This window comes from Sipha flava, unplaced genomic scaffold (assembly GCF_003268045.1).
Source record: "Sipha flava isolate LNK unplaced genomic scaffold, YSA_version1 88_pilon_pilon, whole genome shotgun sequence".
Lineage (NCBI taxonomy): Eukaryota > Metazoa > Arthropoda > Insecta > Hemiptera > Aphididae > Sipha > Sipha flava.
In genome coordinates, this window is record NW_020273630.1 from 1,134,057 (window position 1) to 1,153,905 (window position 19,849).

At 25.7% G+C, this 19,849-nt stretch overlaps 1 protein-coding gene across 1 annotated transcript in view; it reads left to right on the forward strand.

The window, feature by feature from the left end:
- LOC112693509 (discoidin domain-containing receptor 2) overlaps window positions 1-19,849 on the forward strand; it is a 347,933-nt gene that overhangs the window by 29,430 nt on the left and 298,654 nt on the right. The window contains exon 2 of the mRNA XM_025568621.1: window positions 8,201-8,452. Coding sequence (XP_025424406.1) covers window positions 8,353-8,452 — 100 coding nt within the window. The 5' untranslated portion in view covers window positions 8,201-8,352. The remainder of the gene's footprint in view (window positions 1-8,200; window positions 8,453-19,849) is intronic.

A 19,849-nucleotide genomic window follows, 5' to 3' on the forward strand; every position in this document is an offset into this window, starting at 1 on the left:
ACAAAATAATTTAAAATAGAAAAACAATAAAAATGAATAATATTCCAATGTTGTTCCATAAAAAATCTTTTCTTACATCGTGTAACTTATATATCAATAAAATAGTATTTCTTATTTGTAGACCTTAACCCATTATGTTATTTAAATAATATATTAAATTATAATTTAGAACTATATAATAAGGTATTATTTTTTTATACTAATAGTAATTTATTTGTATTAGAAATAATGAGTTATGTTTGTTATTATTCGCACTCTTCAGGATAATTTTTTAAAAAAAAAAGTTAATTATTTATTTACACGGTGATTTATTTTTTTGGTTATTAATGATACGAGTATTTAGTATACTATTAATTTATTACTTTATTTCTTGTAATGTTTACGTGCATTTTTTACACACAATAAAAATACTAAAGCAATAGAACGATCTATCTGTGGTAATAACTTTTCGTAAATTTACTTGTATAGATTTTAAGGCAAACTATATCAAATTGTTAAATTTCAATATCTTGTTTCATCACAAATCTAAATAGCATGTGTTTATTTCAATAATTCTAAAAATATTGTATGTTAATAATATTTTAGTTAATTATTTCCGTTTATGTACACAATTAATCTCATTACAAATATATGACGGTGTTTTGTAAAAACCAACTAATGTGATTGTTTCTATAATTTTCCAGTTAAAAAATTATATCATTTTAATTATATTTCTAAACTAATTAAAAAATTAACAAAATCAAATATATTTTTTGATGTATGCTTAAAAAATGCTTCTAAAATTTTTTTTCAACTTAAATCAATAAACCGTACATTTTATAAACATTTTTTATATAAAAAAACGAATGTATGTATATGAAGTTAAATAAATAACATTTTTAAATTTTATCTGCAAGTAGGATATCAAATTTAAAAAAAAAAATATTTCTCTGGAAATGCAAATATGCAAAACATTAAATGAATTTGTCTTTAGGTTTATTTCAATTTCATAAAGTTATATTTTTAGTATTCAAATTTTTATAAACGAATTTATATAGTTTATAATGAATAATAATTAAATTAAAATAACTTTAAAATAGAGATTAATGCATAAATCAATAATTATATTATTATATTTTTATGTAACGAGAGATTTTAGTTTTGATAAAGAACTTTTTTTTTTTTAAATAAATTGTAAATTTAATTGATTGACATAATTTTTACTACAATTATTTAACTTAAAACACCTAAACTTGCATCATCTTATATTATTTCATCGTATTATGTATTTAGAAAGACTTTATTCATTCAATTTACTCTCATCAAACTAATGATTGTAGAATATGTTGTTCTCTAAAATAAAGTTTTAGATACATTGAGATATGATTAAAAAATAAAAATAATACATTTTTTTATTAAAAAATCAAGATAATCAATCTTTAACGCTCTTGTGACACAGGTTAATTATTTCCAATGATTCTCAAACTTTACAAAACTTATTATTATCACTATTTAAATTTTTTTGTGGGGTGTAATTTGAATAAATCTGAGATCGAAAAATATGGACCACCCTAATATACATATATATTTTAAATCAACCTATTTTGTCTAATATAAGATTTAATAGTATTAATAACTACACAAAAATTTAATTGCTGGTATTTTATTGAATTTTTATATTTATTCATGTATTTAAAGTTATCATTCATGAAAAAAAATAATGATTATTTAACTACCTAATATAGAATTATAAAGTCAGCTTGATTACTATAACGATAATTGCAATATTTATAAAAGTAAAAAAAAAAAAATTATACACAAGCGACTAATAAAATCGGTTTTATGATAATGCGGACGACTGTATAGAAGTTTTCTAACAAAACTTCAATGATTAGCATGCGAGTTTTACTATGTTAGTATGGTCCATGAAGAAATATAGTCCTTTGTGATACAAACCCAATCATATATTGAGCCCCGAGGACAATTTTGTTTCAATCTAGCCTTTCCTATTACTACTGGTCTAGTATACTTTTAAAGCAAATGAAATAGAAAAATTATCGATCTAAGAAAATCATCACTAACTCATGTGTAACTAAATTTTTTAAGTTATTTATACGTTATTCACTTTTTGGAAAAACTTTTCTTGATTTCAGTTATTTTATATGAAAATGTTAATTATTCAGTTAAATTATATAATAAATCAAATATATCGTTGAATAAACATGTTGTATATTTATGTTCATACATTTTTGGTTTACAGATTTGGTTTTAGTAAAGCAATGTTATTAGTTAAAATCACTAAAATGTTACATATTATTCATTTAATCTAGATAATTTATAATATTATTACCACGTAACAATAATTATAGTCATGCTAAAATATATTAATTATTTTATTATTCACTGAGAGTCATGTAATTGAATAAAAACTACTAACAGTTATTTAAATAAAACCAATAATAATAACAAGTATGCAATTTACATCTAACAAGTTTACTATGTATGGGTTTCCATATGTATCTAAACAAATAAAATTTAAAATAATTATTGGTATTTTTATAAATATATTTTACAGTACTAAAATAATAACACGTATTTATGCACAGAATATTTATGACTGTATTTTTTGTGCATATTGAAAAATAGAAAAATAACGCATTTTTTTAGAATATTTATTTAAACATTTTTACTTAAATATTCTATTGATAATAAATTTAAGAAAATGCTAAATAGCTTATAAATATGTAGAACGAATTGTATTTTTTAAAGTTATAATCATATTGTGCATTAAACCATAACTTAATAATTTTATTTTTTAATTTATATAAAAAAAATACATGCATATTTTCTGCATGTTTCAGGACCTATAGGAAGACAATATAACTAAAATTGTAATTGCAATACGTAGAAATTGACACACCTATTCCATACTGGTATTCATTTTTTCGTAAAAGAAAAATATTCATACTATACTAGCTGACCCGACAAACGTTTTTAGTCATATAAATTATTTCTAGAGAATATTTTGCTAGAAAAAAATAACTAATTTAATATAAGTGTGTAAGGATGTGGTATATAAGTAGAAGAGGTATGGAGTGCTGTGAACGGTGATGGAATATAAAAATAAAAAAACATCAAACATTTATTTTTTTAATAATTTATTCAAATTGATCCTTTATAATTATATATATCGCTAATTATGACAATATTAATAAAAACCAATATCAATCCCTTAATGCAAAAAAGTGTACAATATTTTTTGCTATCCTATCTTTCGCTAAAACAAACTGGATGGTTCAAAAGCACGCCACGTATAATTGTCCGTGTGAAAAACATGATGTGCTCAAATCTAAGCCACAGACAGACATCGTTTGGCCTTGAGACTTATTGATAGTCATTGCAAATGCCAATCTAATTGGAAATTGAAGGCGCTTAAATTGTATTGGCACATCTGTGGGTATAATAGGGATTCACGGTAATAATATATTTTCACGGAATTTGCCATTTAAAACGATGGTTTCGATAAAATTTTTCATTAATTTTTTAACGACTAATCGCGTACCATTGAACAACCGTGGTGGGTTCAAATTACGAAGAAAAATAACCGAAGATCCAACCTTCAGTTGTAAATTATGCGGGGCTTGCCTGGTAAATCTGGTAAACCTAGTAAATCCAATTAGTTTAAAAACTCTGTTGGATAATTTACAGCTTCAGTAGCATCGCAAACTGTATCAATAGATTTGTATGACACCAAGTCTCCAGGTAACAAATATTGTATCTTGAGATTCAATTCGTTGGCGTCCACATTTTTTGGCTGCTAAAATTACTCTTTCTACCAGCCACTTATGATTTTTGTGTAGTCTGTGTGCATTGGGCAATATCTGGTCAATGAAAGCATCTTATGAATCAATGATTGTGCAGAAATCGGTCGTTAGTTTTATGCATTTCGTTTCATCTGTAGTAATTTTCCCTTCACCGATATCTAACAATTGTTTTGAGAATCTTCCGCACGCAGCTTTTTTTGATTGAATCACAAATATCAAAATCATTCGCTCTTTATCTTTACATACATGTCGACCATGAATTGTTGACAAAGCTCATGACATCGTAGAATAACGTTGTCCTGATCGCGTCTAATCATCAACCGATATTCATAATAATCCTTCGAACTAACATTCTAGTTGGTTTTGACACCTATCTTGGGATCTTGTTGTTTAATATTAATGCAATACCCGTCATTTAATATCGAAAATAAAATTAATAGTTTTTAAATAATTTTTAATAGTTTTTTAATAGTTTCATTTAATAATTCATTTTAAATTGCGCAGTTATCGACCGGTCAAAAATTATTAAATTAAACTACGATTTATTAAACAATAGCACTTTTCCAATATTTTTTTTCGTAAACACCTCCTCCTGGCAATTACGAACAATTAAGAAAAATTTGAGCCAAATCAGCTAAGTCGTTCTTAATTGATGAAATGTTATACATTTTTGGCTCCATTTTTATACATATAGATTTGAATAATTTTTATTTATACCGAAATTAACAAAAAAAAAAAAAAAAAATAAATAAAAAAAAATGAATTATAAATATATGAGAACTAATTCTCGATACTTTTTAGTTTCATATTCCCCTAATAATATGGAACATTGTTGCGTTCTTAAGGGTGAATAAGAATAATAAACCGAATGACATTTTATCGACGTGTTATATTTTCCATACAATATTTTCCAAATCATATTTTCAAAAAAATATTATTCCCTACGTATGTGACCCTATACAATAAATCATCCATGTACGTCAACCAGTAAGTACATCCGAGAAACAACTCACGGGTAACGCCTTCGATAGAGACATATACAAAGCGGGGGAGTGAATTCAACCGTAATCGAATAATACATGTTCAATTATTTTCGCAGTCTTGGAACGTACAGTTTATAAATGACGACAATCGCCATTATATTTCAATATAAACGGTATTGCAATTAAATTAATTTTAGTTTTCAGGATGGTCATATTTTCACTGTAAATATTCTAAAATCATAAGACATCTTTAATTTATTAAAAGACATTTGTTCTTTCATTGATATTTTCTACTATATATTTATGAAATATTAGTATGATGCACTTTAATTTCCTGACATTGAAGACTTTTAAAATCACTCTTGAATGGACCTCGATATGAAATTACTTCATATTTGATTTCTTTTTACATTGATGCAAAACTTTTTTTTAAATGCATTAAATAAATACATTTAGCTTTCAATAAATAAAAATTAACTTAATGTTTTTTTTTTACTAAAAATTTTACTAAATTAAATATTAAATTTTGGGTAATCGTATGAGCTTCAATTTATCCAATGTATTCAAGTCTTAGATAAAAATGTTTTTTATAAACTATTGATCATGCAAATTTAATATGTGTTTTAATAATGGATTATACTAGTATGTATAAGAACCATTTAGTAAAAAATAGATCTTTGTTATTATTATAAGAAATAAAAAAAAACAAGCTTTTTGTTTGCTATTAATGATTTTTTTTTTTTAAGTTTATCAATGTATTAATAAAATGTATTTATTTCAGAATTATATAAGTAATATAACTATTAATATAAACTATAATTATTCAAAAATCACTAAATTATTAAAATTTAATCAACACTGCTTTTTATTTTTTCAGAACCAAAATAATAGTTTAATAGAAATTTAATATTTATTTATTTTAAAATATAAAATATTTTTATTTAAAATCTTATATCATTAGTCACTTAATCTTGCCAATATTTGTTTCTGTTCTCTACACGTTTAATTCATTTAATTTTTGATCATTATTTTAATATACAATTGGTTCTAACTTTGCAAAGTGGCTGTTGTATGCTCATTATTCAATAAAATCTTTTCAAATTTATGATGACTGCAGTATTTTTATGTATCAAATTGCAACTCTATTGTTTTAGTCTACATCTTAAAGTGTGATTTGCAGACTATTGTATTCGTAATCACACAAAATATGTAGTACATTTTTAAATTGCGAATACTGAATCAATTAAAAGTCAAATAATGTTTCTATAAAATGTGATAGACAGTACTGCAAAGTTATTTATGATGCCTATTTGCCTCATGGCTGCAAAATTCATCAGTATAATGTATATATATTAATTACTGACCTGAGACTACTTATTAAATATTTATATGTTAATATAATAAAAATAGTATACATTTAGAAAACTTATTATATTTATAACTATTGTATGATGATAATATTTAAATGAATTGATTGGCAAGTTATTATATTGAAAACAATTTATTATTATAATTTAGAAAATCCTATTGTAATATTATTATTTTTATAATTTTTGAGTATTGCAGATAATTTTATTTTATTTATTTCAAATATAAAACATATTAGACTCATTTTCAATTAAAAATTACTTTGAACAATAATTAAAATATTTTCGTAAAATATAACAATACATTTTCCAGATATTTTTTTATTTTCATAATGTCCATTTTCTTTAATAGATCCACCGTAATGCCAAGGTAAAGTGTAAAATCTTCTCTATTTCTAGCAACAAAAAGTACTTGGTGGCTAGTAATGGAATTGTTAAAAATATATGAGTAACACATGTGAGAGAGGAAGGAATACTTTATAGTGCAACTACACATTTTACTCTGGTTTTGATTAAAATAAGAAGAAAACATCTTCTGGGAATACTGTAGCTTCCTTTTTACATTTATTTTGACTGTTTATATATATTTATATATTTATCTCAGTATTTGCATGCATTTGGCCTATGTAACGTGGTCATGAAAAATATAGTTAAAATGAATAATTTATAATTTATTTTCAGAAGGTTTAAGTGAAATATAATAATTTATCTATTCATTTATACATCTATGATTGTTTCTTCTTTCAATATTTTGTATATTTTTAATCCTATAAATTACTTACGTTATATGTCTTAATACAATAACTATAAAGAGTTTCTTTTACGGTTTTTTCAATATTAAAATATTAACCATTGATTAGATACTAAAATAAATAGAATTATTTTATGAATAAATATATTTATGTACACAATTATTATTTCACAATTAGTAATTACGTCCATCTTTTAGACTCATGTATGGTATACAGTTTATACAATTTAATTAAGAAAAACTAATGTCATATAAAAAACAAATTTAAAATCAACCCTTTCACTGCCGAATTAAGAATATCGGTAAAAAAACTATTTTATTTTATTAAAAATAAATGATCGAATAGTTTGTATTTGAATATACTTTGTAGGCCTGCTTTTATTTTTTGATCTATCTTGTGATCCTATTTGTTTTTTTCAAATGTAAGTTACAATTTTTATGTTTAAAATTGGGTTTGTAATCATATCGTATTTGATATGCTTTTTGTGAAATCTTTTTCTTTTTCTTTTAACATTTAATTCTCTCTAAGAGTTTTCGTTGCTATCATGATCTCTTTCCATTTCTTTCTATCCTGATCTATTTTTCTTCATTCTTGTACTCCTATTCTGTAAAGGTTCTCTTCCACAACATTTAACCAACTTTTTCTAGGTATTCTTCGAGATCTTTTTTCAATTGGTTTCCAATCTAAAACTGCTCTGTTTATATTATCCTCTTTTAAACTATTTCTATCTTGCTTATTATAAAATATTTTTGTATCATCCCTGTTTATAATGGTTTAAATAATATTTTTGATTCAATTGCCTTTGTTGACTTTAACCTCGAAAACCTCATGGAGTCATCTCGAAGACTAGTATATATTTCCTGATAGACATAAAATTTAAATTTAATTTATGATTTTAAATAATTATATAAGTGGTAACGTAAAAATATGATCATGTTTTGTTACATATTTTATTATAATTTATATATTTCGATGGTTGTGATCTTTGAACAATAGTCATGGTGACATTGATTCACTTAAAATGTTATCCGTATAACGTGTATTTTAATGAAATATTCAACTACATTATGATGTATTCATACATTTTTGACACTCAACAACAGTAAATCTATAGTGATATTTATGCATTACACTAAAAATTAGTCATTTATGTTCTTTAGGATAACATTGAAAACTATTTAAAGTAGCAGAAAAATATAAACTATTATTGATAATACAGTGCAATACTTTTAAAAATACAATATGAATTATAATATTTGTGATTTTCAATAATATTTTTTTTGTTAATTTTTTAGGTGTAGAACTTACCTCCACTATGTCCAATGGGTTTCCGATCAGTGGAGTATTCTTATTGTTCATGGTTAAACTTAAAAAATAACATAACGGACGTATTTTCCGATATCGATTCGCATCGATGCGATAAAACGGATTGTTTTGTGGTTCAAAAATGATCGTGTGGGCAGGTCGGCGGAATACAATGCAGTGGATTGTGGTTCTTGCGTTATTGTTTGTACATCGGCTGGAGCCGACCGATTCGTTTAGTTACCGTAAGTAAAATTAACATCCTTTTTAACAATCTACCAGTAAAATATATTTCTATCATTTCATTAATTTAAAAAATCATCTGTATGATTTTTACAGTTGAATTTCTAAAATTAAATTCTATACGACTTTAGTAGAAATCAACAACTTGATATTGATATTTTTAATGTATGTTACTGTTTTTAACTAAAAGAACGTGGTATTATAAATTATTATTCTTGTAAAGAATACTATTTCATAGGTATAATTATTATTGATTTATATAAAACAACATAATTTCAATAAACAATTAATAATAATAACTCCATAATTAATTACAACATCATGGCTAAAAGTTGTTCTTGATAATGATAACTTTTTAAAAAGGAAAATCAAACAAAAATAAACTAATTTATGTATAATTGTGTAAAAAATAAATAATAATTTTACGTGTAAATGTATGAAATTATAATTTAAATTAATAAAATTAAAATACTTTTGTTTAATTTTATCAAAATTTCAAATAAAATGTCAATGATATTGTTTATTAAGTTGTATTAATGTTATACCTGAAATACTATTGTGTACTTTATTGCATTATTACTAAGCCGGACTTGAATTTAATACATTTCTACATTTTTATTTTATATAATACATTCTAATATTGCATTACTCAGCATTTTATTTATATTTAAATATATTAAGCTGTTACTGATTTAGTTTAACTCAAGTACCTATTGATGGACAAATGCAACTAAATTTGAACCAAATTCTAATAAGAAACTATAGAATAATGATATGGGCTATGTTATGTGAATTCTAGATATTTCATATACAATTAATAGTTACAATAACTATAGGGGCTTATATTTAATAATTAATTAAATATAATTAATTTAATTAATTTAATAACAATTATTGTAAAATTATATTAATAATACAAATGTTGTAGTTTTTTAATACTATATTTTTCAAATGATATTAATTCAATCCAAACATTAAATAAGTATTCGAAACTAAAAAGGTTAGGTTATTAACGAATAATAATACATTTGATTTATTGGTTATTGATATTATAATCCTTGAATTTAATATAATAAACTATTATTATTGTAATACAGATATTAATTATAAATAGAAAATAATAACAATCATATAGTAAAATTGTATAATTTTGATGATTCTAAAATGTGCATGTTTTATGTCTGAGAATGTCTTTACTCATAAAAATTTGTGTGTTCAATTTTAAATTAAAATATGTATATGACTGTTAGGACACATAATGGTACAATTAATACGTATATATAGTTATATATAATTAGGGAACGGATTTATATGTAGATGCATATTTTTATTAAAACGAGATATTTAAGAATCTATAAGAAATGTTTATGATTTAAATCATTCCTATTAAAATTATGATACTTTTATTTTACATATTCTTACATATTTTGGTATAATTACATTTTTTTTACATATTTCACTAATATTTAAATATTTTTAAACATATTTTTATCATTTCATCATTCATACATCTTCTTCGTACAAAAATACAAGAAACTATTTCAAAATTAGATCCAGAAACTTTTATTGCTATTGGAAAAGCTCAAAATATTATGCAAAATGTAACATTGAAAATAATTTAATTTTAATTAAAAATAATTTAACAAAATTATTAATAAAAGATATGTCCCCAAATGATAGTATGCAAATTGTTGAATCAGCGATTAAAACTCGTAAGCGGACCAATAAATGTCGTAAAAAAGAAAATTCATGCTGTTACAGAAAAAAATTCCAGGCAATATTGATTTTAAAACAATCAATGACATAATGAATGGCAGACAACCTTTTAAAAATTTGGAATTATCGCCTTCTGATAGTATGCACTTGAAATATGCTTTTAATACATCGGTTGATGTGAAACGATAATTTAGCCATTTTAAAAATATTTTGATACCCAATAGGCGACATTTAACATTTGATAATTTACAAGATATTGTAATAATTCAATGCAACAAATCTTTTTGATAATTTATTAATAATAATCACTTTTTTTTTTAAATTTTTTTCCCCCACATATTTGGATGTTTTTAGCACATATTTTATAAATTATACTTACATATATACGAGTATGTACATATTTCTGTATTTTTATTACATATAAATCCGTTCCCTATATATAATTAATAAGTATATGTAGTTTGATCTGTGGCTGTATTCTATTACTGATTTTTGAAAATATGATCATCTTCTTACACGTTTACTTTAAAACATAATGTATGAATACTGATTTTGCAATATTTTACGTTTATTTTATTATTTTATTAGAATAAAATGATAATTAATTATAATTTGTATGTTTCCAAGCAGTCTCACGAACCGTTTAATTTTCTTCAATTTATTATAATTTTATTCAATATTTATTAGGAATATAAATATGTATATTACTTTATTTGTATTGACTGTAGTGAATAGATATGCTACGGTATTTACTTTGATTAAATATATACTCGATGATCATTAGATCATACGTATTTTTTGTAAATATTAATTTTATGTCATATAACAAACACAAACAATGTTAAATAAAATTATATTACCACGTATCAATTAGTATTACAATATTATTCATCAATAAATGTTTATTATTCAATCATATACTCTTATACAGTGTATAATTAATTTAAAAAAAAATATAGTAGGTATGTAAAATATTCTCTGAGTCATCTATCTTAAACTATAAATTACTTATCTTTCAGTATAAAATGCTATAAAAGTACATTTAAATAAGAGTAGTCGAGTAGATAACTCAATTTGTTTATTAATATTCTTATAATCAAACCTTAAAGGTGTCCAAGAGACATAATGGTGAAATAATCTTGAATTGTAAATACTTTTATTGTTTTCAATGTTGAATGAATCATGGTTTTCTTAAATTTTATTTTTATTTAATTCGAATCAATCATCCTTAATTAATACCCTTTTCAAAAATAAAATGTACTTTAATTCTCAGTATAAATGTTTAGTGAATCTCATATAATATTTTTATATAATTTATTGTATTATATTTCATTAAAATGAAAAAACTCTATATCTTACTCCATAGACGTAATAGGAGACTAAGGTAAACAAATTCAATCGATAAAATTTTGTACTCGATACGTGAACAACTGCATTCTATGCGTGTTGCACAACGCACCGAAGACTAGTGCGACGTTCGAATGACATGAAAGGAGGGTAGAAGGACAAATGGATTTCAAACCCAGTGAAAAGAAGAAAGAAAATATTATTGTAGGAACCCCGCCCCGGCCCTTATCGATTGCCTATTTTACCGCCTTAAACACTTCTCTGAATTTGACAGCGAGACCACCGCCTGTTCGTATATTTACAGTTCTTGTCGAACCCAACATTTTTACTCATTCCTTCGTTTACCATTCTGCTCTATTTGTGCCACATTGCTTCACCTTCTTCAACGGTAACATTTTGTTGTTTTTTTTTCTTTCCTCTATCCAGTAGACGTCGAAGGGCGTTTTGAAAAATTGTTCACAGCGAGAGAATTCTCTCTCGTTCCAGACGTGTCGAATTAATCGTGTTCTTCACTACATTTATTTCTTTTTTTGGCCAAATCTTCATGTCAACAAACCTCTTTCTTTCATTTTCTGCAACCAAACATGTATACCATGATTTTATTTGATTTCCTTGTGTTAAAATGTTTTAAAAAATAAGGCAACAATAACGAGCGTTTAAAATGATATTTAATTTAACTAACATTGTTGAAGTATATTTTACACTGGAAATATCATTCTTAAAGTTTTTTTTTTTGTTTTGTTAAAACATTATAGTAAATTCTTTAAGCTTAATTGTTCACATTTAGTTATATTAAATTTTGCACAAATACCAATATACCAATTTGTAATCATTTGAAATACAAATTTTTTTTATAACATGAGATACTAACATTTTCACAATATGAAATATTATTTTAAAATTCAATCAAGAAGTAATAAGATCCCTGTGGAATGGGATCAAAATATTTCCACGGTTTCTCAGCCAATCGAAAAAGATGACTTAATGAGGTTGCGTCAGGTCGCCGGTGTAAAATTTTGTCAATGAGTATGATGAATCCGAAACAAAATTTGGGCGGTTTGTCCCATCTCAGATGTGCGGGAGGATGACAGATAAAAAAATGTATCATAATTAGAGGTGAAGGAGACGGAGAAGATAAGTGTGTGATACTAACCGGACCGCCAGTATGGTAACTATTTCGTCATTTATGTGTTCAGAATCTGAACTTCAGATCTACCCAACACGGGTAATGTCAACAGTACAGAGACATCTCCATTACACATTGGGTTGAATCTGCTCCTAGGTATGAGAAATAGGTATAAAGTGAGAATAGGCACGTGGAATGATGGAACGTTAGGAGGTAAAATCGAAGAATATATTTCAGATGTATTGAAGAGGAGGATTAAAAAAAATGTATTATTAGTATAAATAAATTTACTTGTATTATTTTATGGGTTGGAAATGTCTTAAATAGGGTTAAATATTTTTTTAAGTATTATTAGATTTTGTTTTTAATGATTTCGGGTCCAAACCAAGTTAATGGAGTAGCTCGTAAACATTACGATCCTGAGTATAAGTTAGGCATTCTCTAATTATAAAATTTCACATATCTGACGGAATGAGCGATTCCTCGAGCTTAACAAACATATTAACTATAAAGGTACAATAATGTAGTAAAAGAAAATAAATATTTTTATTTGAAATTACTGAATAAATTAAGATTAATGCTTTTAATTAAATTATATAATTTATTTGTTATCTTCGTATAACTTTAAGATTTTATTTGAATTTTTAATCGAAGCTTTCAATATTATGTTCATAAGTTGCGTAAGTAAACATCATGATCATGTTATTTACACCAGATGGATCTTAATCAGTTATCATGCTTGAAGTTACTTTAGAGGTTCAATGATAATTATTGAAAAATAAAAATAAATTATAATTATTCAAAATTATTTTAATTCATAACCGGATTAATTATTATGTTGAAAAGTTATTTAAAAGTGACTAATGACTTTTAAAGATATGAATCTAATGATTATTGTCACTGATTTGTATTTTAATCTTAAGTACATATTGTATTATATTAACTGTTTCATTTCATATCTCTTTAAATATTTTGTCAACGTTTACTTCAAATCTAATTGATTTTGATGAGTGTATTAGTCATTATATTACAAGACTACCAATTCACAATTTTGTTTTCTCGTTTACTCTTGCCAGGGTACTGTTATCTAGTATAATCCTACAAACTCTCTCTTTTCAAACTTTTATCTTAGGTTTACCTGATTTACACACACAAACACACACACACACAAGTATCGATAGAAGATACTATCAAAATAGCCTTTTTTTAATTTCTTTACAATCATTCGATTTAACATAACTTGTAACGATAGATGGCAGAGAGTGCCTACTCTCTTAGCGATGGTTGTACAATGATAATGATTGTGTTCAGATGATTCTGGTCTGATTTTGTTGTTTGTCCAAAGAAAAGCCTTTTGGTAATTAAATATTTGTCCTCGAGCGAATAAACCCTTCGAAAATAATCCTTTCTATTCTACATTCTACTTTTGTATTAGAAGTAGATAGTAGTAGACATTCACTTTCGATATAATTGCATCCCAACGGTCAAATGTAATTACTGTTTCTGAAGTAAGTCTAGGTGGTTTTTCTAGGGTTTAGTCTAACCAGATATTCAATGCTAGTTCCATTAGAAATAGTATGAAATAGCAATAACAAAGACAATTTCCTTTAAAAAAAAAGTTCTTAGATAAAAAAATATAATAAAAAAGGTTTTTAATTTATTTTTTGCTTTTCCCTATTATATTTCCAACTCTTTCTATAATAAATAAAACTAGTGACCCTTTTTCCTTTCTATTTCTTTTGTACTACTAATCATTATTGCTTGCCTATTTCTAAAGAACATTAAAAATAAAAGAATTCCACTTTGTGAACTTTTCGAAAAGTCTCCTCCCATAAAAAGTCTAGAGTTCTTTACGACGTGTATATACAAGCACAAACAGTTCCCGTAGCAGTGATAATTAAATTATACATAGCGTTGTATAATGTTAGATGCCCTGGAAAACCTAGAAAATAACGTTGGTGTTACATTTGGTTAATCCTATTTACCAGGAAGTCTTTCTGAAAAAATTTTAATAAGTACAGATAAAAGCATTGAAAAAAAATACTTTCATTAAATGCGTACAATGCCTATTCAAACATTTTATTGAGATATTACACGAATTCACTTTTTGTCAATAGCCAATTTTTAACCAGGTACTGTTAAATTCACACAGTATCCAATTCCGCATACCCAATTATAAATAAACAATAAATTGTTTTGGTGAAGATTAAATTGTGAAAAAGTAATAATAATTTACCAATATTTTTTAAATTTTTTTATTTTCTTATTACAAAAATGAATATAATAACAGCTTTTAAAGTTGTTGCCTGTCTCCATCATAATAAGCTTAAATTATTCCTTATATATATAGTAAAACCATGGTGTCCTGTTGTAGTATCACTCTGAAATACTGTAATCTTTATTGGGTTAGTTTAATATTTTCTTTTTTTTTAGTTATAAAAAGCATTTACTCAGGTATTTGTAACGAATAAAATACAAAACAATAGTCATATGGCTTCCATTATTTTTTATTTTTTATAGTGGTATGGAAAAATAATGGTGGTCGTTACGAGTGACAACCGAGGAATACAAAAAATGGACCAAACAAACATTAATTAGCAGGGTTCAGAAGTTCTGTCCAAAACGTCATTAAATTATGCAGAAAATAATGACATAAGTGTGCACTTCAAATAAGCTATATCATTTTTTTCTCCTATTAATTATTTATATTCCTAGATTATATAAAAATGTATGTATGTATTTTCCTAAACTGCATAAATAATTAACTGTTTCAATATTATATATTCATTATTGGTATATCAATATACATGAATTCATATCAATAAAACTATCACTCTACATTCAGTAATTTATAAATAGAACTATTTCAGATTTTATAGGTACGGTAGTTTTCTGAAAAATTTTTTTATGTCTTTCACTATTCACAAATTTATTCTTTATGTTATCCTAAATTTAATTCTTGTCTTTTTTTTAATAAAATCACATATTTCCATACTTTTAAGCAAATATTCTATTTTTATAATTATTTTCGCAGTTAGGAATACTTGACCGATGTCACCTCCACCTAAAACGCGTGGTACGAGTATGCATGCGTTCACCCTCTCTAGGTTCCGTTTCCATAGGTCGGCATTCTCTTTCATATTTTTCTGGGGTCGACTCGCGAAGCTCACCGACCTGGTTGTCCTCTGAATTTTTATTCTAATTTTCTCTATCCACCTACTTTCTCGGAAAGATAGTTTTAGTCACTTAATGAACACGCGACCATACTGATAGAAGGCGTTCGTAATCAGCAGGGTCCAGGTCTTTCTCTGGAAGATTACGGGGTTTTCACAGTAGGTCTTCGACGTCATCAAGATGGTGGACCAAATTCTCCGTCGTGTCTTTTAGCAGCAAGTCCAAAATCATTGAGTGCACTTGAGTGCAGACACTGAAAAATCATATGCTCTGCGGAGTCTGCTTTGTCAATTTTGTTTCTTCCAAAAATGTATCAAGTATTCAAATTAGAATTTATTTTAAAATATATTTAATACGCATATATATATATAAAAATATATAATAGTATCTATATTTATATCACTCTTAAGCATAAAGTTCTTAAATAGTATAAGAGATCATCAAATACAATTTTTAAAAAAATACTTGGTAAAATCTACGTAAATTTACTTTTACCCGTAAATTTTACCGGGTAAATTTATTGAGCTCACATCTCTACATATATCCCACCGTGCAGCAAGTGGTAGGTTTAAATGAGTATCAATAAAATATAAATCATATTATATTTAATTACTTAAATCTTTTATTTAATGATAAAAATTGTACATTTACACAATTTATATAAAAAAGTCCCTCCATAATATATATAAATATGTATGTATATTTGTAAAAAAAAAAAAAAATTATATATAGAGATAAAATAAGTATTCACTTATTATTTTATAAAATAATAATCATTAAATAATTCATAATCATAATAATTAGTTATTAGCAAAACGGGGGAGAATTCACATTGGAAGCCTCACTTATATCCGCCATTCTTTTTATGTATTGTTTGGCCTGAATCTGAATTATAAGAAATAATAAAAATATAAATCAAAGTGCCATATTGGTATATAGTTAAACTATTGTCGAGAGTGATTTAATATTTTTCTTGGGATTTCAATATCTTTCTGAATAATTTTTCTTTTGTTTGAACATTGGGTTTTTTTTAATAATGAGGGTAGTAAATAATTATGGTAATCCAAATTTAAAATTTCTGAGTCTTCATACTCTGTTTCTGAAGAAGATTCGGAAATGATTAGTTGACGTGAAGGTAAATGGTAATCCGTCATCACCAGATTAGTCACACGAACAATCACTATTATCAGAAGCAATTTGTTCAAATAATACATGACAAATGTCCTCCTTGTTTTTATTATTACTCATTTTTAATAATTATGACGTTTAAAATACAAATTAACTACAATTATTTTAATAATAAAAAATTAATAAATGTTATAAATTAATTCGTATCGTCTACGGTTCTCATTTCTTGCATGGTGGGTTATAAATTGGACGCTTACGTTTTTTGTCTTTACAAACGAAAAATTATCGATAAAATGATTTTACTAGCATTGAATGAATCTATACTACATATTCTTTTACATGTAATAATATAATTCATATTTATAGATTTAATTGGGAGATGTAAGAAAAACAAAATTAGAAATGTTTGGTCGACAAAAAGAAAAAAAAAAATTTCCAAGAATTCATTAATGATAACTTCAAATAATTTGATATCAGTCTTATTTCAAGAAAACCACATATATAACGGGATATAAAAACTATTTATTTCAAGTTTTGGTGTATAATTATTTTGACAAATGTGGGACAAATGGTATCCCACCGTGCCAGAAAGAGATATGAGAGAACTTGGGATGGTGGCTAAATAATCGTTTTCTGCCAACCAGGAAGAAATTAAACAGTGAATTAAAGGTAATTTTCACTCTATGTGACCCGATTGGTGTGATGTTGGTGATTCTTTTAAAATTCGTAATAAAAAATTTACCCAATTTAACGGGATGAAAATTACCGATGTTTTTATTGGCATTGGATGATATCATAATATGAAGGGGACCAGTATAGTTTGAAGCAAAAGTCTTGTGTCCATCGGGTTATATAGCCGCTGAGCCTGAGACGACGTCAACATCAACAAGTTGTTGGATATCATTCGCGAGTTCCGAATTAAACGTGATATTTTCGGCTGCGATTGTGCCGTCCAAATCAATATTACATAATGTGTGTGTTGATTGTGAGCGTGTTAACGGAGTTAATGGAGGAGTCTAACCAGTGGAAGTTTTTGGTTTTTTGAACGTTGTTGAATTTGCGGAAGGAGAAACGACTTTATTCTTTTGCGACTTTGAATTGGTTTGAGGACGATCTGGAGAGAAGGGCGTAACGGTTTTGGTTGTGATCCGGTGACGGCAGCATGCTGAGACCAACGCGGGCGACGTTCAAGGTCACCCGGTGCGGTGATAATCGCAACGGTACAGTTAATAAATAGAAATATAATTAACTATTTACATTGTTGGAATTGGAAAAAAATTTGAGAACGGACGCTGGTTTTAGTTCAAAAAAGACCGTTTCATAGCTGATAAATTGTAAAGTAACCCGTTATGGACTTCGTCCACTGCCCCCCCTGCATATATAATGAGGCACTATGAAGGAAGTATTATTATATAATATTTATTTGCTTATTACTATAACATTATTTTATAACGAAATAATAATATTAATTACAGATATAAATATTATTCTTCAATTAAATTCTACAATTTCTTGTATGCATTTTCTTCAGTAATTTTTATCCTTTTAAGATAATTTTCTTCCTCTCCTGTTCGTTTGCCTTTCTTAACCCACGATTCAATCCATTTTGTTATGTTAATCTTGTCCATTGGTGGAAAGTTAAACAAAAAGTTCTCAAGAGGTAGTCAAATATAGAAAGTAGAAACACCTATAGGACTATACAACCGAAATCACTTCAAAATGATAAAGTTATTTAACTATGATTATTATCTTAGTCCGTGATTGTCGTCAACGATAACCGTTTTCTGGGAAAAAATAACCATTACTTTGCAGTTTGTTATAGAAAATAGAAATAAACGAAAACAAAATCAAAATACACCGTTCAAAAATAAACATCCCCAGGGGGGACTCGTTTTTAGCGTTTCTCGCTTAATTAAATAAAGGGAAAATGAAAGCGGACTCTGTCCGCCTGCGTCCCCTCCCAATTTGAGCACTGACTATTTAATTAATATTTGAAAAACTTAGATAAATGAGCGGGCATCGACGTACGTCGGTGCTTTTCAACAGACTGCGTGTAACTGTAATATCCAGTTAATTACAAAGATTTGATATTCTAAAATTAAATTTCCGTGTAGAAAAATTACCTAATACTTGCGATTCACCTTATTTGCGTATACACGACTGTTCACAATTATTCTTGACCTTTTTAATCGCATACTACCACCTTATTGTTGGTTTCTCTTTGTCACGATTTACATAAGACCCTTAATATTTTTATTACCACCTCAAAACTCTTGTCATTTTTCTATATATTCATTACCCGTAACGACCTGAGCCATTACAAAAAGCTTTTATACGTATTTTTAAATGTATAGTTCAGTATATTACTTTATGTCATTTACTTTTATTGAAATTCATTGGATATTTGGAGTGTAGGCTAATTTTTTTTTTTTTTCGTAATCTGAGAAAAATAACTTTAGCTATATTATCTAATTGAGTTAAATATTTAAATACCTCACGAAAAAATTAGGTAAAATACTACATAAATAATTTTATTTGAAACTCAATTCTGCATACAAAATAAAATACCAAAATTACATTTAAATGTTAATTTAAGCATTCATTGGTCTAAAAATGAATAAGAAACTAAATATAATGCTTCTATTAGATTTAGCGTTGTAAATATCATATATAGATAATCTAGGTATACAAAAATTACATAGTAACAAATAGTTAGGTTTATTATTTTATGGGATGAATTAAATTGTTCAGTTTTACTAACGCTGATAGATTATTAATGCATTAATTATTAATATAATTTTATTACACCTTTCAATCGGTTTTATACTAAATATAAATTAAAATATTTATCCAAATCAAATTAAAACAATAATTTATTTTATCAATTATTTTATTTTATTATATTTTG